At 34.1% G+C, this 26,140-nt stretch overlaps 1 protein-coding gene across 1 annotated transcript in view; it reads right to left on the bottom strand.

Annotated features, from left to right (window-relative positions):
* Positions 1 to 2,423: 2,423 nt before the first annotated feature.
* LOC106459647 (protein Wnt-16-like) overlaps positions 2,424 to 26,140 on the bottom strand; it is a 67,799-nt gene continuing 44,082 nt past the window's right edge. Inside the window, exon 4 of the mRNA XM_022386508.1 lies at positions 2,424 to 5,312. Coding sequence (XP_022242216.1) covers positions 4,854 to 5,312 — 459 coding nt within the window. The 3' untranslated portion in view covers positions 2,424 to 4,853. The remainder of the gene's footprint in view (positions 5,313 to 26,140) is intronic.

Here is a 26,140-nt window from a genome sequence, read left to right as displayed (position 1 = left end):
TAAGAACGAACATATTTGCATAAAAAAATTAAATTATCTTACAGTTTAGCTCTCACATATTTTACGAGAACTTTCATTTCACTTATCTGTTGATAATTAGCTTAATAATATTTAACATTTTACACCAAAGCGATCGGTCTTTTGTTAAAAAACATTTTCAGACATTTATTTTAGATATTTGAATTAATTATTCTAGATATAATTAAGTCAAGTTTTAGTTTTAATGCAGTTATGTTAAACAAGGGGACATATATTAGCTCATAATAACGAACATCAACCTTAAGGTAGTTTGTAAAAAGTTGGACTGTTGATATTGTAACGAATCTATTATTATATATTTATTTTAATATCAACGTTTGTTTAGATTAAGTTTATATTTAAAACATTCATAGCCTATAGTGTTAGATATGTATTCCGAAACTCCCGCCTATTCTCCAAAGTTGTAGAAGATTCCCGAGAGTAAGAATCAACAATGCATGTGTTGTAAACACTTGTGTTAGCGTCATTATTGTTACGTAAAACTGAAATTTCTAGAAAGCCTCTACACGCCTATAACTATAAGCAACTCGACGCACCAACAATGAGAATATCTATTGTTAGTTTGCTATAGTCAGTGTGATATAAACTTTGGAAGCTATAACTGTGATTGTTATAACGCTTATCAATCGGAAAGCTTCAGATATTTGACCAGGAACCTTTACAAAGTTCGAACATTACAAATCATTTAACTTCAGTGGATTCATATCGGACATTTGTACCTTTACAAAGATATTATATAACTTCAGCGGTAAAAGAAACTCGCCCTGTAATCGGCATGTGTGGCTGGTGAATAACGAAGGACAAAGCTAGCTAGCTTCCCGTGAAGCGAATCGTACCTACATCAACTCGTAATTAACTCGCTCATCGTGAACCCTCGATAAGAAGAAGTTCCAGACTAAAAGGAATACTTTATATTGCTTTTAAATTTGTGAAACATTTGTTTCTATATCATTGTTTGTAATAACTATTTGTAACAACTGTTATTGTAAATTGTATTGTTGTTTGTATATTAAAACGTATTTGTGTTTTAAAAAAAAGAAAACTGTGAGCATCAATCTTGTTGGCAAATATCATAAACTGACTATATATCGGCTTTAACTTAACTGCTAAATCCAAACTACAATTTAACTACTAAATATAAATTTATTAGTCAACTCAATTTCAGGATATTTGAAGTTCTAATACGTAACAATATGAATACAAAAGGTTAAGAGGAACAATGTCGTCCGTTTGAACTTTACAAGAACACACAGAATCACGTTTTCCTAAACCCAAAAGTTCATCCATAATTGTATTGTAATTAACACGACAATACAATCAAGTCAATCATATCCATAAGTACTGTATTCTTTAGACATTCTTAACTAAAAGAGATAAATAAAATAAACGAATGTCGTCTCTTAATGTATATATAAACCGTTGACGAAGGATCCTTTTTACATGGTTGAGTAGATGAAAACAATTTATTTGTTTTTTCTGGAACAGTGCATGTGAAAGTAGAGTCGAGTTTACCACTTTTGACAAATTACAGGATAATTTTTTTGTAAGCTCAAAATATTAGTGAAATTTCAAGGAAGTAATTAGTTCAATAAAAATTTCAAAATTACACATTTTAACTTTAAACGTTCATTTGAGCCCTTTCTGCAATTTAAATTTTAGAATGCGGAAAGGAAAATTAAAAGTACTAAAATTCCTTATTGTTTATGAAGAATTAGGATTACAAATCTTGCAAAAAAAGTTAAGATATTAAGTTACGTAAGTCAAGTTTTTAGAGGAGATCGTTGTTTAAAATAGTACTTTCAAAATGTTTACTTTTGGCTTCACTATCTCTTATTTCTTGAAATCATTGTTATCGGGGGCCGGATGTGATTAGTGTTAGCGTTCCTGCCCCCCCCCTCCCCCTCAGTGGCTCAATGGCAAGCACGAGGGCTTATTACACTGAACCACGAGATTCGATATCCACGATCGGCACAGCACTGATAGTTTTGTGTTTATCAACAAACAAACAAAGCGTATCCGTAATGTGAATCCGAAATTTAATGATTTCGTGTTTCATACTTTGGGGCCTTGAACGTTCTACGAGAGAATCGGTCAAGTCCCGCTTTTTTGATCAAACAAGAGTAGCCAATAGTTGGCGATGGGCGCCGTTGACTAGCTACCTTCTCTCCGCGCAGATAACGCTTCGGTAGCTTTGAGTTAAATTCTGAAATAAATAAAAACCATTGCGGCAATAAATGAGAAAATGAAAAATACAAACACAAGACTCGTCGGAGGACATTTATGAAAACACCATTTATTACACATATTCTACTTTCTGATCACGAAACCTACAAAGTAAAAAATAAAAACAATCAAACTAAAGAATAAGTTAATACGAAAAGTGTATACATCTAAGTAGTCTACATTGAAGTGTTTAAATTAGACATAAATGCAAAAAACATGGACCACATGTAAAACATCTTATAGACTATACATAAAATTTACTCTGTCAGTCACTCCTGTATATTTATACTCTAACAATTCAACTACGCGTATAGCTATAGCGAAGATTCTTCATTCTATGACATATACTATAATCCTGAATTACTATGTATTTTATCTCAGTTCTTTCTTTCCACAGATTTCCTAGTGAAATCAGTCTTGTCCTGAACAGAATAGTAGACTTCTTGAAAAACGATTTTCAGGCTATGCCATCTTATTCTTCTACAGGGATTTCCCTAAACGTGATACCGCGAAAGCACGACGTTCGTGGCATATGTATATTTAACATAGATTTACAAGAAAAATTCTGAATTGTAGACTTGAAGGAAGCCAGGTAATAGTTACTTTTCTCTATCTTTAAACACATAATAACTCGCTTAATATTATTTTTTGTGGCTCAACAACGTGATAATCACGGGATATAAACGTCACATTTGTCATCCCCCCACCCCCACCCCCCCCAAAAAAAGCTTTGTTCTCTCTGATGGTTATATTTTAAACTTTCGAAAATCTGTATTTTCTTCACGACACGAAGATCATTGATTAAGTATAAAAAATATATTGACACGCAGTATTTAGTTATTCTCATATTTTTCGTTACACTGAAAACATTATCAAGTTCTCCAAAGAAATTAAAAGCTATAGAAAACCTAAATTGAAAGGAAATATTAATACAGTCCCTAAATTCGGCCATTTGAACCTTTCTAAACTAATAATCTAGTGCATATTCTTATCACATTGCAAATAAAATTATGAAACTCAAAGTCAGGATAAATTATGACTTCATAGTTTCGTTTTGAGTGTACTTACTGATTAATTATATTATAGTAATAGTTACAGCTTTTACAGAAAGTAAGACTTGTTTTTAGAACAGGTACTTACTATAATAGCTAGAACTTGTAATATAATATAAATTATGACTTCATTGATTATTACATTTCACTATCTTATATCTCCGCTATTCTCTTTCATAAACCGTTTTAATCATTTGCAGTTCTAATAATTTAGTTTTATTTCCTTGAAAAAACGCCTCCTGTAGGCTGCAATTGTATAAAATAATGTTAAATAAATACCCTAGAAAAACGATAAGTAAATTTACCGATTTAGAAAGAGACAGATGTCTTAAAGATATAAGATTTATTGTAATATGTCCAGCTTTTATATCACTCACTTTACTTACACAGTCTGCCTTACAGAGTTGCTCTTTATTTCACACCAGTAAACAGTAGTTATGAACCATAAATTTCACTCTCTCTCAAGTTTGAAATACTGAAAACCTCCCATAAAAAAACAAAAGCTTTTCCAATCAGAGTTATAGCAAAATATGTACTGTTCTTAGTGTCATAATATTATAATAATTTAGTTGTTTCTAGTTATTCGTCAGCTAACCGTTCATTTAGGTCTATTTAGATATCAGCTAGTTGTTAAGTTATACTTTGTATCATTCATAGTCATACGCTGTCAGAATGAATAACGACCTAATTTGGATCTTTTGAGTGAAAATTGATTTGCCAGAATCTTAAGATTATTTAGAAAAAGATATACCAATAGTAATGTTTGAATATCTTTTTTTTATGTTTCTGGAAGAAAAAAAAATGCTGCAAGGCTTTCACATAACATTTTCTTTGGTTTCTAAAAAAAAACAATAAAAAAACACTATAGCTTATCCAAGTTAAATCAGTGGCTAAATTTAAAGTTTTGTACAGAAAACTGACCTATAATAACAAAACATTTAGTTCATTCTCCCCAAGTCTTTACATATTATACATGATCACCAAACATATACTTATGTTTCTTTGGAAATTTTCGCTCACATCTTGTTTGTGTAGAGAAAACCTTTCTTCAGTGTTCATAGGGTTATGATGAAAAGAAATAAAACAATAATATGAATGATCGAAATGCTTTTGTAAGCCCGGTTTTGTCATGCATTCGAAAAGTCTGGCCCTTATATTCTTCCGTATGTATCACAGTTGTTTTTAAAGCAGAATGTAATATTACAGGGTAAAACAAATCTTTTTCGGATTTGATTTTGAAAGCATTAACACTGTGTATACTAAATATACCGCAGCTGTGTCTTAAGCTTCAATATATTAAGTTCAATTCTTACTGCTCTTTTTCCTGGGGATATGCCGCAAAAAATGTTACAGGAGTCTACCCCATGAAGCATAACGAAAATTGGAAGGTGGTTTGGTTTATTGCTAGTTTCTTTGTATTAGTCCGAACGATTGGATGTGCTAACTAACCCGTATTCCAGCCTGAGGTGCAGTGGTCTGCTGATTTAAAGAAACCTTTAATAAACTGCTTGTCACAATTGCAGACATTCAGTTCAGTTTTCATTTACAAGTATAAATTTCCATTTCAGTTGTGCAGTTGCGACATGTGACGTAGCAACACCAATGGAACTTGCAGTGACATCGTTCCACGTGCGTGATTACCTGGGTGTTGTATCCTCGTCCACAGCAAAGCAAGTTGCAGCCATCTGGGCCAGCAGAAGTTTTGTTGCAAAGCCTGCCGCTCGTACCAAAAATACCGTTGGCTGGATCTTCTACACAGTAGTTTGGAGACTTATTGATGTACACCAAGTCATCTTTTCTCACGGGCACCTTTCTCTTTCCTCGTCGTCGAAGTCTTTTTCTTGCTTTCATGGATATCAGAACAGAGTCCTCGTATTTCTTTTTCAGGCGGTTACCAACCTCAACGAAAGATGGCAACTTTCTCCAACAAGTCTTTAACTCGCATGATCCCGAAACTCCGTGACACCGACATTTCCTCTGCATGTGGCGCGTTATTGCCTGAAATAATTCATGTAAAAAAAATTACAGTCAACATAAGCATTGTTAGAAATATCCAAATCTGGTGTTTCTTCTTTGTGGTTGACACACACACACACGCTGAGAAAAATTAAATGAAACTCCTTTAGGGTGGAGATATTATTTTAGTTTATGTGAAAAACACACTAAAAATGACTGAAAACAACATTTATTATATGTTACTTTATGTGAAAAACATACTAAAAATGACTAAGAACAATATCTATTATATGCTCGTTTATGTGAAAAACACTAAAATGACTGAAAACAACATTTGTTATATGTTACTTTATGTAAAAACATACTAAAATGACTAAGAACAATATCTATTATATGCTAGTTTATGTGAAAAGCATACTAAAAATGACTAAAAACAACATTTATCATATGTTAGTTTATGTGAAAAACATACTAAAAATGATTGAAAACAACATTTATTGTATGTTAGTTTATGTGGAAAACATACTAAAATGATTGAAAACAACATTTATTATATGTTAGTTTATGTGAAAACACACTAAAATGATTGAAAACAACATTTATCATATGTTAGTTTATGTGAAAACACACTAAAATGATTGAAAACAACATTTATTATATGCTGTTTATGTGAAACACACTAAAATGATTGAAAACAACATTTATTAAAATATTAGGAATAATGAAAACATACATAGTGTTTGGACAAGTTAAACTGATATTGTCAACTTCAGTAGGGTTTTAAAACTCAATTCTTTAACATCCTTCTTACAACAGGTAAAGATCAATAAATGATAAATTATAATGGTCACATACAATGTTAAAAAAAGCTTCAATTGTCAAATAGTTATAAAAAGGTGGCACGAAGTTGATTTAGTTCTTGTAATGGGTTTCTTTTATAAACTTTACTTTTCTGAAATTTTTATCTTCCTCTCGAATTTTGTTGTTATTGTTATCGATACCATTAAAGAAACATCCTGTCCTGTTTTTAATTTTCATGAACTTCATTGATAAAATAGCCCAAAATTTCTGCCCAAAGGTTAAACAAACTTAACGTAAGCCTTAGATTTTTCTTTATAACCAGTCTATTCCATAAACTCTTTTATGGAGTGGAATAAACCTGGAATGTAAGATAAGTATAACTTGCTTCTTAGTGTTATCTTGAATAACCGTAGAACAATGCACAACGTTTATTGATATATTATGGTGATTTATGGTTCACGTTCCATTGCTGCAAAAACACACACCGCACTTTGGGGCTCAGGGTGCACCATAAGACTGATGATCAAACCCACTGTTTAGTTAGGCAGCGTAGTCTAAGAGTCAGCGGTGGATGCTTTGGCTATCTGCCTTCCTTGAAGTCCATCAGCTGCCCAAAACTATGGACTGGGTATACGCAGACAGCCCTTGTGTTACTTTGCGCGAACATTCTAAGCAAGTTTGATCAATTTCTACTGAAATAATTTTGCATTTAATATTAACAAGCTACATCTATACGACATTACATATATTATCCTTTGCGTTTTATCACCTTCGTAAGCATGTTTTCTCATCTATTCTAGTTGATTTTAAATACTAGGTGATACGGAGTTTTATGTCTGTTGAGTTATTTATTTACAATCAAAATCCTTCCTCACATATTTAAATGCCACCTATAGGAATTCCTTTTCGAAATAGTGATTTTAAGTAAAAATTACATCTTTAGGGTGGCTTTCAAAGTATGCTTAGGCGTTTTCGGTTGGTTCCATTTTTATTTACTCATTTGCGCTTATAAATGCCTTTTCAGTAATCATACTTTTTAACCGGAGCAAAAAAGAATTTACGTAACCAGTAAAATTAAACCGCAATATATATATATACAACTGTCTTGAGAATATTCGTTGGAGTTAACTTAAAAATGGAAAAAAAGTAGTAAAAATATATTCAGAAATCTTACTATTCTTCGCCCCCCAGTAGCACAGCGGTATGTCTGCGGACTTACAACGCTAGAATCCGGATTTCGATACCCGTGGTGGACAGAGCACAGATAGCCCATTGTGTAGCTTTGTGCTTAATTACAAAACAAACAAACAATACTATTCTTCATCTTAGATATAATAAATAAGAGTTCTATTTACTCTGTTACAAAACTTACAGTTAAAATTTCTTATTTGCAGACAAACACACACATCTTTAAAATGTAAAATATAAGGCTGCATTGAATAAAACAGAGCATGCGTCATACATTACGATGATGTGTTTTAAAAGTTTAATCTGTTTTTTAACTTGCGCCGACAAGATACTTAAGTGTTGTTTTATTGCTTACTTTGGTATATAAGATAGAAGAACAGCACTAGGTAAATAGTGATAACGATCATGACATATCCACGAAGGAGAGAAAATGCTGAGTTTTACACCAGATTTTAACATATAATGAGGTGCTGGAATACGACTTCGAAACGTGAGAGTCATCTAATAAGCACTCAGTTGAGTTCGTGAATAACTTCATCAAGAGGACAGGGAACCCTGGTCAGCTCAACAAAAGCAGTTGTATGATCTGTGAACAACGCCTACCTGGGCTCCTGCTGTACAGTACATAAACCTAGAAACGGACCCCATGGCTATCATACGACCTCATTCACTACCCGTGGACAAAGGTCATCATAAACAACAAGCACGCCACCTACAGCGCTGCCGATCTGTGTGGCCTCGGGAACATCGACTTCATGATGTGTTTCCGCCATTCATCAGGATGCTGTTTCTGGCCTTCTGTTCAGCTCATGATTTCTTTTTGTGAAGCCAACCTAATTATGGGCAATTACCGTCACCATAAACGACGTCCGATTTGTTTAATTACTAGGCCTAACGTTATTTACTAGGTTCTCAGTGTTCGGTGTTACCTACCGCGTGGTGGCGTAGCTATCTTTTACGTCACAGGACCACACAGAGTTCCTGCTTCTTTTCAGTCACCACAGCATGGCGCTAACAAGCTAAGTAACAACCTGAAATTAAACGTCTTTGTTGATGGTCACAACGGGTAATGTAGATTTTTCTTACCCTGAGAGAAACCAGTGTTTGCACAAGGTTGAACCCAAGCTAATTACAAACTTTGACAAAACTGGTTAACAAGTACTATAGCGTTGTTTGAAACAAACAACAATGCCTGATTACCTCCACAATTTTTATGATTTAAATTCCCACGAATTTGGCCTCTGTAAAGGTAACTATGCTACTGAGTATACATTAATTAAAACATCCATTATACTAGCAAACGTCAGCCTGTGAAATCTTTATTAGTAAACTGGATAAATTATGCAGCATATAAATATTGAGTTTAAATTTTCACAAAAACCAAATCATAGTCTCATTCTCATAGACAGTTTCATAGCAACATTAACATGTTTTGAGACGTCATTACTAATAATTTAAAGCAATTTACATAAATTGTGATATATTGGTTAAGTTATATCAATGTGGGATCATACAGAATTCTTTACTGACAGAAAGGGAAACATACTTTGAATGTGATAATTACATTTAAAAACATCGCCTGTAAATGAAATTGAAAAGTTAAGAAACATTTAGTTTAAAATTTTTTGTTTAAATTGTTAAGGGAGAAAATTCCTACAATTTAGCAATGTGTAATTACTTGTTGGTCATTCGTAGTTCAAATTACTTATGCAGATTCAATTTTCTGCCAATAAACTAAGATAATAGCGTCCAATTACTTAGTAAGCACACTATCTTTTTAAGAGAAGCGACTTTGGTGCAATTAGTTGATGCTCCTTGGGATTACATTAGTATAATGTAAACATAGGCCTTAAGTCAATCTACATGCCAAGCTAGAACATGTTATGCTACAATTATTTCAACACCTACTCATACCTGGTATGCAATGCATGTTGGGTAATAGGTAAATAGCAAACTATAATTATTAATAGAAACAAGAAAGAATTGTATACAGCATTAAGAATTTGGAATTTTCTTATGTGACCAGTGTCGACTAAAAAACAAAAAGTCATTTAACGTTGAAATTACGTAATTTTTTAGGAATGACTTTTTTTTGTTGATTTCGAAGAAACTACATTTAAGATATATTCATTAAAATTAGAAGTTTAACAAGTTTTTGTTATCAACAGCAAAAAAAAAAAAACAACAAAAAACTTGTAATGTAAGTCTGTCTTTGCGATGAGAGCAAAGTCGTGGACATCACACCTTAAAATCTGGTGATCAACACCGAAGCTTTATAAAAATTCATTTAGAAAACTTTTGTTTCACGTATTTCCATACACGTATTCTATGAACTTACGAATGAAAGCAAAGAATAATATGCAATAATATTTCAACCACACTATATATGCCGTATCAAGTGCCGACAAGGCCTATCCCTCAATACAAGGGCTCATCAGGCCGGTTTGGATACGACAGGCATAGTAAAGGCCTAGGTGCTATTTATATCATCATTTGCATGAACAGCGATTGTTTATGGCTTAAACTTGATTTAATTTAAAGACATACGTAAGACAGATCTAGTCTCCTCAACAATCAGAAACACTGAATGTGTTTTTAATGTATGAACAAGCTAAGAGAAAATTATATTATCACTTTATCTACCAGTCAAATAACTAACTGTATTCTCTAATTTAATTTCCGTTGAATCAAGTCCACAATATATTATTAATCCAACAAAAAAATGTAACAGAAAATCATAGCACTTGCGTTACTATGACGCTCCAATCTGACGTCAGTGTGTATGGCAACAAATACGAGAAGAAAATTGATTTTATATTTGATGGAAGCCCCAGCTATGGTATCTTTGATCGATAAATTCAGCTTCTCCCCTAGGACTGAATTCTATACATTAACAACTGATAGCTCCCCTCTGTCCATTCATTTGCTAAAGCTTAGTTCAAGTTTAAAACAGATGTGTATCATCTAATCTACAGCTGTTGTAAACTACGTCTTGCCTGTTGATGCATTAAACTGTTAATTTTGACATTAAATATTTCACTTGTTTGTGCGTTTCAGGAGTGATATCTAATCAAAATATTTAATGTTTTTTATCTATTGTTAGTTAAGACCCGTTTAGTCTACTTACTAAAGTTTAACTTAAAAGATGTAGATCGTATGAAGCAGAAAGAGTAGTTACATGTAATGATAAAGATAATCAACACTGTCTAGCACCACATAGTAGACTAACATATATTTACATTGTCAACGTTGCTGAATATAAATATACTTGAAAGTGGTTTAGAGTTTGTATTCAACCATTAGCAAAACCTTTCAAGGTCTCTCACCTAAACCAATAAAAAGTAGCTCAGTTACAGGCATCACAATATGTTATGAGACAGTCCGAATGTGAATACACTCCAGGGATGGGAGTTTGCACCACCTGAAGTGCCTGCTTGGTCACTGATGTAGTAGAATGATCCGACCAACAATTCAATTTACCTCCAGATCTATGAAATAAGTGCAGGTGCTTGGATCAGGGGAAGAAAGACAACTCATGGATGGTTTATATCCAGGTCGCGAGATGGCAGATGCTATTCTGTTCAAGTATTCCAAAATACCAGGAGTGTTGGAGAATGCCGTAAGAACTGAAAAATTAATTTAAGCTCAAGATACTGGCTCCAGGTCAGTTATGGCCGCCCAAATTAGATAGGACAGCAGATATATTACATCGAAATGGGTATTGGTTATCTCGGCACATGCTGACTTATAAAGTACAGTGTGATATGCGGAAGTAGACACACAAAACAAGGTAAAATGATTGGTTAAAATAGAAGCTGCCAAGATTCTACTTTCAAGCACTTATACTCAAGTCAACACTCAGGCCTAGAAATACAGACTTTTTTTTTTATGGAGAATGGAAACTGATTAGAGGTTAACAGAGCAGTTCAACTCTATTTCATGACTGGCAAAATCTTGCTCAAGCATGGATATCTTGGTGAAGGGCCTGCTACATGATCTATCTGCTAGCCTGACTTGTGAATCAGGCAGCCTGTGAACAGACTATCAAATGTTAATCCAATAAAACTCACGAACTGCTCCAGTGCCATAAAAGGAAGATAGTACTCTTTCCAATGCACGAATGCTATTTTGTGGAAGACCTGTAATAGTGATGACTGAGACTACAAATGAAACACATTGTTTATTATGTGCTCGTAAGGGCAGTAATTATGGCATCTAAAATTTTCCACATATAGTTTAGTTTTAGACTAAACGTGCGAGAAAGTGAGCAAAACTAGCTGTATAGTTAGCTTTTTTTCAGTCGTGTTACGACCACGAACAAAAACAAATTGCTACTATAGAACAACTGTGGTCATTAGTAGAAAAGTTTGTTATAATCTCATATAGAGATTAAATTAACAGAAATAACTCATGTGGATGTTGGCAGAGTACCCTGATGTTTTTGAGAGACTAGACAGTCGTCTGCATAGAACAGAAAAATTACGACGCAGCATCATACAGACGATGGTTATGTATGACCATTGCACAGGCTGCTCTGTATTATTAAGGACGTTCTTATACATTTATATGTCTGGATGCTTTAGAGAACTCTACTGTTCAGTACATTAGATCTCGAGTCTGGCTTTTGGTGTATTTTGTTGATGATGAAAGAGATCCAAGGCTGCTTTAAGTACTTAGAAAGGACTTGTCGAGTTCAATTCAATGTAAATCATTTGTAATGCGCCAGCCACTTTCCAGTGGCTCATAGAGCTCTTATTGTGTGCTCTGCAATGGGAATTATGTGTAATAAATTCGGAAGGCGTATCAGTACCCAGCAGTACGGATAGATACCAGTCTAAGTTAATACGCGAAAATAATAGAAACAAAACAATCTACGTGTAACAGAGAAGCTCGGATTATTATTGAACGTTATGTTACCATTCGTAGAAGCAAAGTTGTCTATTTTGATTAAAGTTGATTCACACTTTAGCTGAAATGAGGAATGTGATGATGACATCCAAATCACCAAAGCAAGTTTTATGATATGTTTTAGTGTTTGTGTATCTGAAGCCAAATTATCAATTTATACAAAGTACATACATAGTAGTACTAAAGCTACGTTGTCACAAGTCCAATGAAGGAGTAAGCATTGTGAAATTCCTAAAGTACTTCCAAAAGTTAAACCGCGAAAGTAGGCCATGTGTTACTGTGGTATCTATTCATCTTTACAGATTTAAAAGATATGACTGCCGTTGCACTGCAAGAATATAACTTCGTTGTAAAATATTAACGGGAAAAACAGCACTGAAAAACAGATGGATTATGTTGCAAGTATGTGGGACTACATCCATTTACAGAACATGATAAGCCCGCAAATATTTAAATTGATACAATGGAAACCAGACTTCCTGGCAATGCAAATAGTAAGAATGACTTTTTACTGTAGTCAACTAATAAACCACTTAAGTTAAAAAGTTACGTGACTCAAACCTACCTTGAATGCTATTTGATAGAACGGTCAAAGGCGTGCACAGCCAACACAGTGCAGTGAATACAGCACAGAGTCTTCTGGGAACTCTATAAACAGTGAATAATATGGGAAAGAGAGCACCATACTGTTGCTATTAACCATGAAAACAAGGAGCACAAGTTGTAAGACAGATGGTGATCTAGGGTATTTTAAGTCAGGAAATTCTATAAACATTTCACGATAAGAGAAACGAAGGAAATCAGGGAGTATCATGCACCATAATCAACTTAAGAAGGTTGTTCTAATGGAAACATTCCTGTAGTAGTGTTTAGTGATGGTATCGATACTATAGTATTTGTATTACACAGGTAAAGAAACAGACATGTCAGAAAAAGTCCTCAATAACAACAGATCACCTTAGATATAGCCAAACCCATTGGAAGGAGAAAAATGTAATCACTTTGTGCTGGTCATAAGTGATTTTGTTAGCAAATAGGCTGAAACATGTCCACTAACTGATACTTCAGCACTGTTCATGGCTGATAAGTTAACTAAGCAATGGACATCTCACTTTGGAGCACCAGAAGAAGTACATATGAAACAAGGAGAAAATTTTAATAGTTCATTGTTTTTTAACTTGTACTAGTCGAAACACATAAGATTACCATATCACTGTTAGTAAGACGGTTTAGCTGAAAGAGAGGCAATAAATGGATGGTTACAAATTTTGTTTGTATTTTAGTGCAAAGCTACTCGAGGGACATCTACGCTACCCGTTTTTAATCTAGCAGTGATAGACTAAATGGAAGGCAGTTTGTCAACACCACTCAATGCCTACTATTTTAGTAGAACTGTCCGTCACACTATAACGCCCCCACGGCTGAAAGGGCGAGCATGTACGGTGACGGGGATTCGAACCCGTGGTCCACAGATTGCGAGTCGAGTACCCTAACCACCAGGCCGTGCCAGATCTGCAAGGTTTTTATGAACTGAATTGTTGACAATGTAATCGTTTATTAGCTACTAGAACTTGTTAATTTTTTGGGTGGGAAGGTACTTGCACTTTAAATTTAATGTATTCTCCCCATTCACTACTAACATTCCTAAATGTTCAAGAGAATATGTGAACTTGTGAAGTGGCTAAAATCTGCCATTATCGAAGCATTGTGAGTTTGCGTGACAAACAATGAGAAGTTGCCGTAAGAGAAAAATGAAGTTATTATAAACCTATTCATGAGAAACAGTTTCACCAGTCTTAATCCAGTTTGACTGAACAATATCTTATCTCATACTCCAACACTTTGATCAGTCAAACCATGAGTTTCAGTAATCATGTGATGTGTAAAAGTATGTAAAGACAGTCGAGAAGCTGAAACTGTAAGTTCCTGACAAACTGTTCCTGAAGTAGCTGGACTAGATCATGGACGAGAAGAAGATTCAGCTGCTGGAGAGGAGGACAAGTCTTGCTTGCGCAAGTATTTAACTAAAGAGTTATATGAGAGAGAACCAATGACCAAACTCTATTAGACTACTTGGAACAACGACCACAATGGCTTTGCCAACAGCCCAACGTATTATGGCTATGAACAAGTGAATAATTCTAGTAGTTACAATGATTTCGTGATCACAGAAAGAAAACAGATATTAAGTTGGCATAAAAGCCCATGAAGCTGTATCAGTGGGCTTGACAGGTATGTGATTGAATGGAATTACCATAATTCCAGTTTCTTTGGTCACTTTTTAAACTAAAAACAGGTGTTGATTTTGATGTATTTCTTAAAACTTGTAAACATTTGACTCATTTACCTCTGTCAGCTCCAAATCTTTATTTATCATGTTGCTAATGGTATCAGGAGATATGCCTAGCTTCATTGCAGTGGCTTTTGGGGTAAGAGGTTCCCTTTTCTAACCGAAACATTCATGTTGTGGATAAGAATGTTGTCCTGTGTGGTTTTCAAAACCCACTGTTGTCCTCAATCTCTGCTTTGCTAATTTTCTCTCTTTTATGAATAACATTGAAAGCTTCTTTCTTTAATATAATGTTTTGGTTTGTACGTCTGTTAGGAATTTCAGTAAACGAATATCCTTCCTCAGAAATAGCTGTGAAATATTTCTCCTTCCAGAAGTCTACTCATGTTAAGGAATGTGATGTAAACCAAATGTATGGGTGTTAAATATGTCGCCTTTGGCGCCAAAGCTCGTATCTGTAGTGATACTGCTTTTCTTGTGACAGGAAATCAGTGAGAGTACACGAAACAAATACTAGTTTTCTGTATCGTAAGTGAACTTATACTCCAGTCTTATTTTAATGTTAATTTCAATAACAGTTTGTTTGTTAAGCACAAAGCTACACAATGGGCTAACTGTGTTCTACCCATCACGGGTATCGAAACCCGGGTTTCTAGCGTTTAAGTCCACAGACATACCGCTGTGCCGCTGGGGAGCTTCATTAATAGTATTGGTTAGAATGTTATATTTATCAAAATAACAACCTACAATTATTATTATTATTTAATAAACACACAAAAAAGATTTTTCTAAAAAAGAAATTTTCAGTTGTGAAAGAAAGAATCGTGCTTTATATAAATTAGATTATAATAATCCTACAAAAAGGATGAAGAAAAATAATAAGATAAATTTTATTTTTTACTAATAATTTATTCAATTACAAGTCAAGAAATGTAATATATCTTTTAGCATGTGTCAAATATGATTAAGTCTGTGTTGATGAAACAGATAATTTGAGATTAAGAACGAGTTTACATAAATTTCATGCTAGATTAAACGAAAATAAAAAAACCCTACTATATATCAGCAAACACTTTAGCAAATGTATTATTAACACGTTTAATATTCGGTAAAAACCAAATTTTTACGTGTTTTATTTTTGGACATGTAAAATAAAACATGAAATATCAATTTTTGAGAAATATTTCATAATTGTTTTGGTGCCAGGTGGAGGTAAGCGGCCTGAAGTAACTGTAGTGTGTGAGGTTAGTTGGAATTGAAATGGTTAGAAGTATTACTAGAAATCACAGAAAGGACAACAAAGTAAGTAAAAGGTATTTTGTATTAATTGGTTAAAGATGGAGGGAATTAACTATTTATCTATAGTAACACGCGAAAGTACAATTGAAGTAAAGTTTTAATATAAAGAAAAATAATAAGGAATAAAAATAAAGAAGTGAAATCATGTTTCATAAGTTTATTTGTTTGTTTTGAATTTTGCACAAGCTACTCGCGGGCTATCTGCGCTAGCTGTCCCTAATCTGGCAATGATAGACTAGAGGGTTGGGTTTTTAGAATTTCGCGCAAAGTCTACACGAGGGCTATCTGCACTAGCCGTCTCTAATTTAGCAGTGTAAGACTAGAGGGAAGGCAGCTAGTCATCACCACCCACCGCCAACTCTTGGGCTACTCTTAGGCTAGAGGGAAGGAAGCTATTCAACACCGCCCATCGCCAACTTTTGAACTACTCTTTACCGACAAAGATTTACCGTGACATTATAACGCCTCCACGGCTGAAAAGGCGAGTATGTTCGGGGACGGGATTTCAACCCGTTAATGAGCTTAAACTAATTTATTTTTGAGTATATTTTAATATATTAAGATCGTATTTTATGTGTGTATGTTTTGAAAAATGTGTATTTAATTCAAGTTATTTATTTTTAGTTTGCACCTGGAAGATATTTTCGTATGTAAAATTACATCTTGAGAAGTTAGTGACCTGTGAAGTCAAGACAGCGGTTGAATTTAAACCAAATTTTGTCATAAGATGTCAGGAAATAATAAAGAGAAGAAAAAACCAACAACAGAAGAGTTCAGGTGTTGTGGTGTTTTAATATATATAGTATGTATTTTTTAAATTTATTATATATATATATACTATGAGGGTTATTTTACACTGTTAGAACATTATTCGCTTAGTGGATGAAGCTAGGACTACCAAAAATCTCCTAAACAAGTCAATCTGATGAGAATCTATTGAGATCACGGTCGATAAGCGTAAGGGCACTCAAATGATGAATCAATGTATTCTGCATACTCCTAGTGAGGTGGGAATAATTCATAGATTAGTTACATTATTTATTATGTTAACATTTATTTCTAATCTATAGGTAGTTTCTTTCGACTAGATAACATGAAAATCGTTCTTGTAAAGTGATTTTAACTCTCTGTGTAAAAGTTGCGACGAGAAAGTTTCCTTACAGGAATATAGAACAAGACTGTGTTATGAGAATCATACAACTGGTATGTTTTTGAAGACAGTTTTATAGATACTTAAGTGACGGTATATCTTTAAAGTGTATGATGTTTTTAGTTGTCTTTTATGCATCGCAGTGAGCCTATATATCATATAAGATCTTAAGGATTTGTAGCAATTATAGGTTTACTGTAGCGAATTAAAGACAATAAAAAAACCGACTATACAGTTCACCATTATAAATAGCCTGGTCATTTTTTTTATTTGTCCTTCTCCAGAGTTACTGATGAAGGATAGGACATCCAGCAACCAGAGTAACTCAAAGACAAGTGGTGAATCGAATGATAGATTGGGATCATATCTATTTTTAGATCTTGTAAATGTTAAACTAATAGGTATATTATAATATAAAGATATTTTAACGTTAGCATTTTAGGCTAGTTCTTTTTTTCGTTATTAGATAAGACATTCATTATATAATATCCATTTTACATTTTGAATGTTCTGAACCTAATAATATCAATGTCATGTCAAAGTTGGGAAAAGGCATTTGTAATATAAAATGCTATTCATTATGTATACACAATATATATATATATATATATATGCACATACACACATCAACAACTGGTTTTCTTGAATGTAATAAAAACAGTTGTTATTGTTATTATTACGACCAATAAGAGACAACTATAACACGCCCCCCCAGTGGCACAGCGGCATGTCTGCGGACTTACAACGCTAGAAACCTAGTTTCGATACCCGTAGTGGACAGAGCACAGATAGCCCATTGTGTAGCTTTGTGCATAATTACAAACAAACAAACAACTATAAGACAGTCCCGTGCGGCAGCGTTTCCCAAAGAATGGGGCCCAAATGACCTTTTTTTTGGGAGGGGGGAGCATTAGAAGAATCAATAGTGCAATAACGTAAAATAAAGTTTTAAATATATTTTTTATTAATATATAATAAATAATTACTACAACACATATAGCATTTTAATATGTATCCGTTTATTACATCTCGTCACTTAACTCACTCGTTCACACACACATTTGAACCCCCCCCCCCCCCAGTGGCACAGCGATATGTCTGCTGACTTACAACGCTAGAAACCAGGTTTCGATACCCGTGGTGGGCGGAACACAGATAGCTCATTAATATTTGCTTAATTAAAAACAAACAAACACATATTTGAAAAAAGAGGGGGCGCACAAAAAAGCATAAAATTTCGCAGTGCCTTTCTCGTCCAAGTCTGTATAATATAGCGCTCGGAAGTCACTTTTCAGGTAAGGAAAAAATACTAATATTGTACAGTATTGTGATACTAATAGGAACTGCACATAAATAGAAAAATATAATTCAGTAACAAATTATAGTCATTTGGTTATTAATTAACTAACTAAATGTGGTCAGTTTGTGGTACTGTACTTTGCGATAATCAATAGGACCACAAATGAAAGTTATTTTGTAATGTAGTTATTTATAAATCATACTTTACTCAGTGAATTTCTTATTAAATAGATTAATAATATCATAATATCTTATATTAAAATGCGTAGTAATATCATAATTTTTACTCTACACAGTCTCATAAAATGTTATAAAGTGACTGAGCAACCTTAAATGTTTCTTTAGCTTGGGCGTTGTTTATATAATTACATAAATCGTTAAGGTATGTCACTTATACTTATATAAAATAAAGTTAATTAAGTCTGTATTGGTAGATTAATTGTTATAATGTATTAAGAACTTCTGTTCAAAATTAAGGTTAAGATCTTTTAGAAGGTTATTTCGATATCTTTGTTGGATTTTGTTTTTTCTAAATATGAAATTTTGAAATTTAATGTAGTAATTTGATTAGTTAAAAAATGCCCTACTAACAAACGTTAAAACGTTAATCCTTTTAGTTCAGTTGATATTGTAACCCTCTTATGTGTAACAGGTCCTGGGTTCAAATACGAAATGAGAAAATATGTAATGAAAAAAATAACCTATTATGATGATGATGCCTGATGATGGTAGCGGAAGCTACCGAAACATGCAGTCATTTTAAATTTTTTTAACATTTTATTGAGTAATGTAAACGTTGTTTTGCTTATGTTTTTAAATAAAGTTTATTGCACAATGTTGCCTTATTCATATTTTATATGTCTATAGTGTATGAATGTGTGTTCGTATTATAAAAAAGTAGGATATCTTTTTTACGAAACAATGATTCTAACTTTAGTGCTCCTTACTAACTTTGGATCTATACATAAATATTTTATTATGGAATATGTTTGTTTGACTAAAGCTAGGTGTAAGAATATCAGATTTGGAATATTACAGTATCATGGAATATGTTTGTTTGATTAAAGCTAGGTGTAAGAATATCAGATTTGGAATATTACAATATTATGGAATACGTTTGTTTGACTAAAGCTAGATATACGAATGTCAGATTTGGAATATTACAGATTAACTACTCCCCATTAGAGTTGATCGTTGTATAGTATTTTCCATTTTATAATGTATTTGTGTCTGAATACCCTATCTGTAGTTTAGTGTGGGTCTGGCCTATTTCGTTTACCTCAATGTCTGTTTGGTTTTAATTTAATTTAATTTATTCCATTCAAGATTAGTAGATTCGTCACGATATATTAACCTGTTATATTACAAGCAGAATATTTTTAATTATTTAAATGAAGAACTTGTATATGAATGAAACACGCTACATGTCTTGCAACGTTGTTTGGCAATAAACTCTCGGCACACTTTCGATTATTTCTATTCTGTGCATACTTCTTATAACATTGGCAAGAATCACGAAATCTCCTGTTGATATTTTATACTTCCATGTAAGTGGAGAGTGTGATAAGAGTGTTTAGCATGATGCCACAAGAATCACAAATTATCATGCTACGTGACCTCTACATCCTGAAAAACTCAATTGTCAAGACCGGAGACAAGGCCTAACAAGAGTCTGTCAACTCCAATCTTACAACACCATCGCTACTGACCGTGTGAGGTCATAGTTTTCTTCCGTACATCACAGCTGGAGATGGTACGATAGGCCAACTTGGCTGACATGCTAAAAAAAAAGAGGTTCTGTTTTATCAGTTTTGCTACTGTATTTGGCTGTACTTGATAACACCAGTTCGACGTGGAAAGCGGGCCCGTCTTCACGTCTTCGTGGTAAGCATACTTAAGTAACGTTCAAACTGGGTTACCTTTAATGATCTTGCTACTAAGGTTTCCGGCAGGCATAGCCTCCGGCACACATCTCCTTACAGTAGCGTATTTCCACTGACGTTAGTTGATTGTTCTTTGTTTAATCAATGTCGAAAGATTTTACACTTGAGTGGCTGTTTGATCAGGCATACAGACACGAAACATTGAAGACGAGGCTTCCCCATAGACCTTTTAAACAAAAGTAGTAGAAACGACAAGAGGATCCCAACAAATAAAACATCACATATATTCAAAAAATTGTTCATTAACGTTAAAGAGAAATATAGGCTTTTGCATATCGGTACTTCAGAGAAAATACGTAAGACTGCTTAAGATATCAGACCAAAACTGTCTTCTTTAACTATTTAAAGGTTGGAAAGGAGACTTCGAGACCACACGAGTTGATTTTCGAGAACAATTAAGCCGTTGTCCAACTTTCCGTTAAGTCATGGTGAGTTACAAAAACCATCAGAAAATCACATTATGCTGTCGTTGATGCTGCTAGTTGTTAAATCTTCACTTTTTCCTAACATTTACAAAAAATTTTCACATCTCAAAGAAGTCGTAGCATCGTAGCACTGAGAAATCGTGGGATTAGTCACTGTTTTTAAAGAGTTAAATATTTTAGGCCATTGTATGTTGTTTTTGATTATGTTTCTATTTTTTTTTTACAAGATGTGTTTAAATATACAAATTGTACTTCAATAAATAACTAATTAAACACCCATACCCTTGTTAGTTGCAAAACTAGCGTTATGAACCGGCACGTCTTTCCGATTATTGCCTGTATTGGTAAGTTTCTCTTTATATTATTAGACGTCAAACTAAGCTAACTTTATTTTCAATCACTTATGACGCACAGTGAAAAATAATGGCGGATATTTTTATGACAATCTTATGTCAGAACCCTTATCACAACCAGCATAATATGGCAGATTTTCTACAGCGTCGCCGTTAAAGAAGCCGAAATATTTTTTTAGTTATATTATTTTCGCAGCAATAATTATGTATATAGCTATATAAACATTTTTTCCTGTGTGTGTGTATTATATAGATATACAAACATTGAAGAATAACCTTCAACAATGCGTTCTTCTCATCTAAATCACACGTACAACAGCACAAACATTGAAGAATAACCTTCAACAATGCGTTCTTCTCATCTAAATCACACGTACAACAGCACAAACATTGAAGAATAACCTTCAACAATGCGTTCTTCTCATCTAAATCACACGTACTACAGCGAAAGAAAGAAGGCCGTCAGAAGTTAGGATATCTACATAGATATCTTTTTTTTTGCTATTCCTTACTGCCTAATGATTCATAAATTAACTGTCATATAAAAACATACAGAATTAGTTGGCCCGGCATGGCCAGGTGGTTAGGGCGCTTGACTCGCATCTGCGGGTTCGAATCCCCATCATACCAAACATGCTCGCCCTTTCAGCCGTGGAGGTGTTATAATGTGACGGTCAATCCCACTATTCGTTGATAAAAAGAGTAGCCCAAGAGTTGGCGGTGGGTGGTGGTGACTAGCTGCCTTCCCTCTAGTTTAACACTGCTAAATTAGGGACGGCTAGCGCAGATAGCCCTCGTGTAGCTTTGCGCGAAACTCATAACAAACAGAGTTAGTTGGGTTACGTAAAGGGAAGTTTCTGTTATGAAATTTTACTGAAGTCAAATTATTTTTTTATTGAGATGTAAATCCATTCATTGTAGCTACTTATATTTCTTTTCTTTTAGGCAGGAATAGACTAAATTAACATATGAGACTTTTTTTTTCAATTTTATTAGCTATATTTTTTGTGACCTAGCAATACCAAGCGTGGGACGCGCTTATACCCGATTTGATTTTGTTACTTATCAGGACTTCTACGAGCCTACCCTCAAATTGGAATTATTTTAGGCAGGTTTAGAAAAACTTAATCTATGAAACTTTGGTCGTGGTCAAATATATCAATCGAAAGGGTTTGACCTCCTGAGTCGAAAACTGTAATTTGATCTCAAATCGGCCAAGAGATGACGGAGATATGAGATAAAAGTTTGTAGATGCAATGTTTGTTTTTTAGCCGCGACTCTGAGTTAATTTTGTTTTGTTTTGTTTTGTTTTTTTTCATTATCTGAATGATTCGACCTTAACAAGCAGGTTTTAGTTCATGATGGCTAAATGTATCTTGGATTATTTTTGATTTTTTTAATTTGTGAATCGCTAACATAAAATATTGTGTCTGACATGTATGATACTTTTTTTTTGTTTTCAAAATTTTATCCCCCTCCAAAAAAGAAACATACAAAAAATATGCATTAAGAAAATATATGAAAACATTAATCACAATTTTGCTAAGTGGTGTCTGTGACGTTATTAAAGACGGCAGGAAAAGTGAAGAAAAGACACCAATGAGTTACAGCAATTCGATAATTTGTGAAAAACTAAAGCCTGTGGATGAGATTTAGTTTCTTGTAGTGGGTGACATTTCAAGTAGTTTAACAAGAGGCTTGATTGACAAAGCTTCTTTGGCTTTAAGGAAAGAACAAATATATATCCCAATGATTCCAGCTACAAAGCTACAACCAACCTTTGTCAGTCTATTAGGTTGTGCTTTACACGATGAATGAGGTTTGTTCCTCACAATCAGATTCATATTCATGTTATCAACGTTTGAGGTTGTAATGACCCCATCAAGGCGGGTGATGTACCATTGTACCACGGACACCTCCGGCCACGGTTGGGGGTGACTACGGGGAAGTGCTCACGCTCCGGGTTCTTCCGTCAAACCACTAAGCGCTAGGCAGGTGCGTGTGTGGTCTTCCGAATGCCTAATCTCGCACGTCGAACGAATATATGCTGAATAATATACTCGAGGAATAAAATAAAGTAAAATAGAGTACACACTATAATGGGATATTAAATAGATACATAAGTTAAATAACTTGAAAGTTCAATGTCTTCAAGTAACTTTTATTGGATTGATATATATTGGCAAAAGCTGACAAATATAAAGAGTGATTCAGAAACCCATTGACAGACAAATAATTCAGGAATGGAGTGGTATAGGAAAATAATTTTTAATGCTATAGAATGAGGTGTTGTCTGCCTACCTTATGAAATTATCAATGAGGTCAACTTCGAGGCTCATACTTCGAGGTCCGGCATGGCCAGGTGGTTAGGACGCTCGACTCTCAATCTCCGGGTCGCGGGTTCGCATCCCCGTCCCTCCAAACATGCTCGCCCTTTCAGCCGTGGGGGCGTTATAATGTGACGGTCAATCCCACTATTCGTTGGTAAATAAGTAGCCCTAGAGTTGGCGGCGGGTGGTGATGACTAGCTGCCTTCCCTCTAGTCTTACACTGCTAAATTAGGGACGGCTAGCGCAGATAGCCCTCGTGTAGCTTTGCGCGGAACAATCAATTATACATCGAAATGGTTATTATTATTATTATGCATAGTATATCAAAACGTAAACAGTAACAAATGTAAATCTTAAGTTAAAAATTATTAAATTCGCTCCACAACTACAAGAGTTATAGACATAATGCAAATGAGATAAACATTTTAAGAGTATTACAAAATGGTGGGGCAAACAACTAATAGATGTGTTCAAACGTAAGATATATCAATATGGCGGCTTTATGGTTAATATTGATTTCTGTTATGGGTCTGCACGCACGACGGCTATGCGTTAAAGGTACCTATAGTACACAGCCAATGACACACATTTCCTATCATTTAATGTGAAGGATGATGTTCATGTGGGAAGTCTTGAATTATAGTAACACTATCCATACATTACACGTTAAACTGTTCTTCATCTGAATATTGATTACCTAAATCTACTGAATCTGATTACCTAAATACATTATTTAGGTAATGTTTGACCTGCTGAAGCACAATGCTTGTTTGCTACCTAAAGTAGGGGGCTTTTATTTAATGCATTCGCTTTCTAACCGTTTGGACTCTTCAAATGTGCAGTGAACTGCTTATGAAAATTCTGACCTTGCACCTTATACTTAAGCTTGTGTAACAGCTTCTACTATGGTCAAATTTTGATCTTCTGTGGAACAATTCTATATGTATAGAAGAGGCGCATTAATGTTTTAAAAAGTTGTTCTTGAGAAGCGACTATCGTCATTTTTGGTTTAAAATGTTTTTTTTGTTTGTTATTCTCTACACCTTTAACCCTGACACTTTAGGTGCATGTTGCACATTAATAAAATTTCCAAAAGACATGATTTTAAAGATGATCTCAGTAATACTGTCACAGGGTGCAACACCTCATTCCATAATACTCAGTTATTTTTCTATATTTCTGAATTTTTGAACGTGTTTTTTAATTACGCTGTATAATAAAAACGAAATATTATTCAAATTTCTTTTATATATTTACCATTTCTCGAATTTCTGACAGTAAAGTTATCTTAACTTAGTTATACTATGTTTATTTATTTATTTTATGTTTGTGAGTTTATACGTACATTTAACATTTTGTATTTATCGTATACATTACAAAGCAATCATATATACTTTGCACATTTTAAACTTTCTGTTTCACCAGGAATTAAAGTGACTTTAAACATAAGCATTGTGTCACTTGGTTTATTATAAGATCGTTTACACTAGTCTTAGTTGAATGAGGAAGGTGGTTGTGTTATGAAACCCAAATGAAGAGGAATACTAATAAAAAATAATAATTAATAGCTGGAGTTGCACTGGAGACAGACAGCACGTTTTCTGACAGTATAGACCAGTGGTCCTTAACCTTTTATGCTCCATGCTCCACCTCGACACTTCAAAAAATTTGATGCCCCCTTAATATAAAAACAAATTTTGGCGTTGAAAAAAATATAATAATATAATGTAAAATTTAGAAATTTAGTTTTGAGTCACGGAACGGTTTTCGCTCTTCACACCCAAATGAAAAAAAATTCTTATTGTTGCATTTTCCAATTGCCCCCCTGTGGGGGGGGGATGCGCCCCACGTTCAGAATCGCTGGTATAGACGAAAAGAAAATTGAAAACTATCAGATCTTCTCTAACTCGTGCTTGAAAGAAGTTACGTTGTAAGTATTGCTGAGCTATTCCACTACAGAGAGTGTTAGGTATATTGTCAGAAAACTGGCTTTTCTGAGTTCTTAAAGTTATTTTGAGGTTATTAACAATCTACTAAAATTACGCATATATAACCTGAAAACGTGCACTCGAATACTAACGCTGTGGTAGTAAAAAAACAAAACATCGAATACAGAGGGTTATCGTACTTTCAAGAATTATGTTTCACGACCTTTATTGCCCTAAGAATTACGTGTTCCGTAATCAATCGTGCTCGATATAATAAGCATGATTACATACTATCGCCCGGCACCGCAATTTCCACTGTAACAAGCTTCTGCAAAGGTTGGCAAACTCAGTCTTAGACCACACATTTTGGTAAGCTTTCCACAGACCCTCCACTGTACGTGGACGTCGGTTTCCAAACCCATATTTAGGTACAACAAATGCACAGAAGTCCATGGGTGAGCAGTAAGATGACTTCACTGGTACGTTAGAGAATATAAGTTTTAATCCCCTTGGTTCATAGAAATTCCGTTGTGTACTTAGAGGTGAATACCAGTTTCATTCTCCTTGGTTCATAGAAATTCCGTTGTGTACTTAGAGGTGAATACCAGTTTCATTCTCCTTGGTTCATAGAAATTCCGTTGTGTACTTAGAGGTGAATACCAGTTTCATTCTCCTTGGTTCATAGAAATTCCGTTGTGTACTTAGAAATGAATACCAGTTTCATTCTCCTTTGTTCATAGAAATCCCGTTGTGTACTTAGAGGTGAATACCAGCTTCATTCTCCTTGGTTCATAGAAATTCCGTTGTGTACTTGGAAATGAATACCAGTTTCATTCTCCTTGGTTCATAGAAATTCCGTTGTGTACTTAGAATGAATACCAGTTCCATTCTCCTTAGGTTCATAGAAATTCCGTTGTGTACTTAGAAATGAATACTAGTTTCATTCTCCTTTGTTC

This window comes from Limulus polyphemus, unplaced genomic scaffold (genome assembly GCF_000517525.1).
Source record: "Limulus polyphemus unplaced genomic scaffold, Limulus_polyphemus-2.1.2 Scaffold29, whole genome shotgun sequence".
Lineage (NCBI taxonomy): Eukaryota > Metazoa > Arthropoda > Merostomata > Xiphosura > Limulidae > Limulus > Limulus polyphemus.
This window is presented reverse-complemented; position numbering and strand designations above follow the sequence as displayed.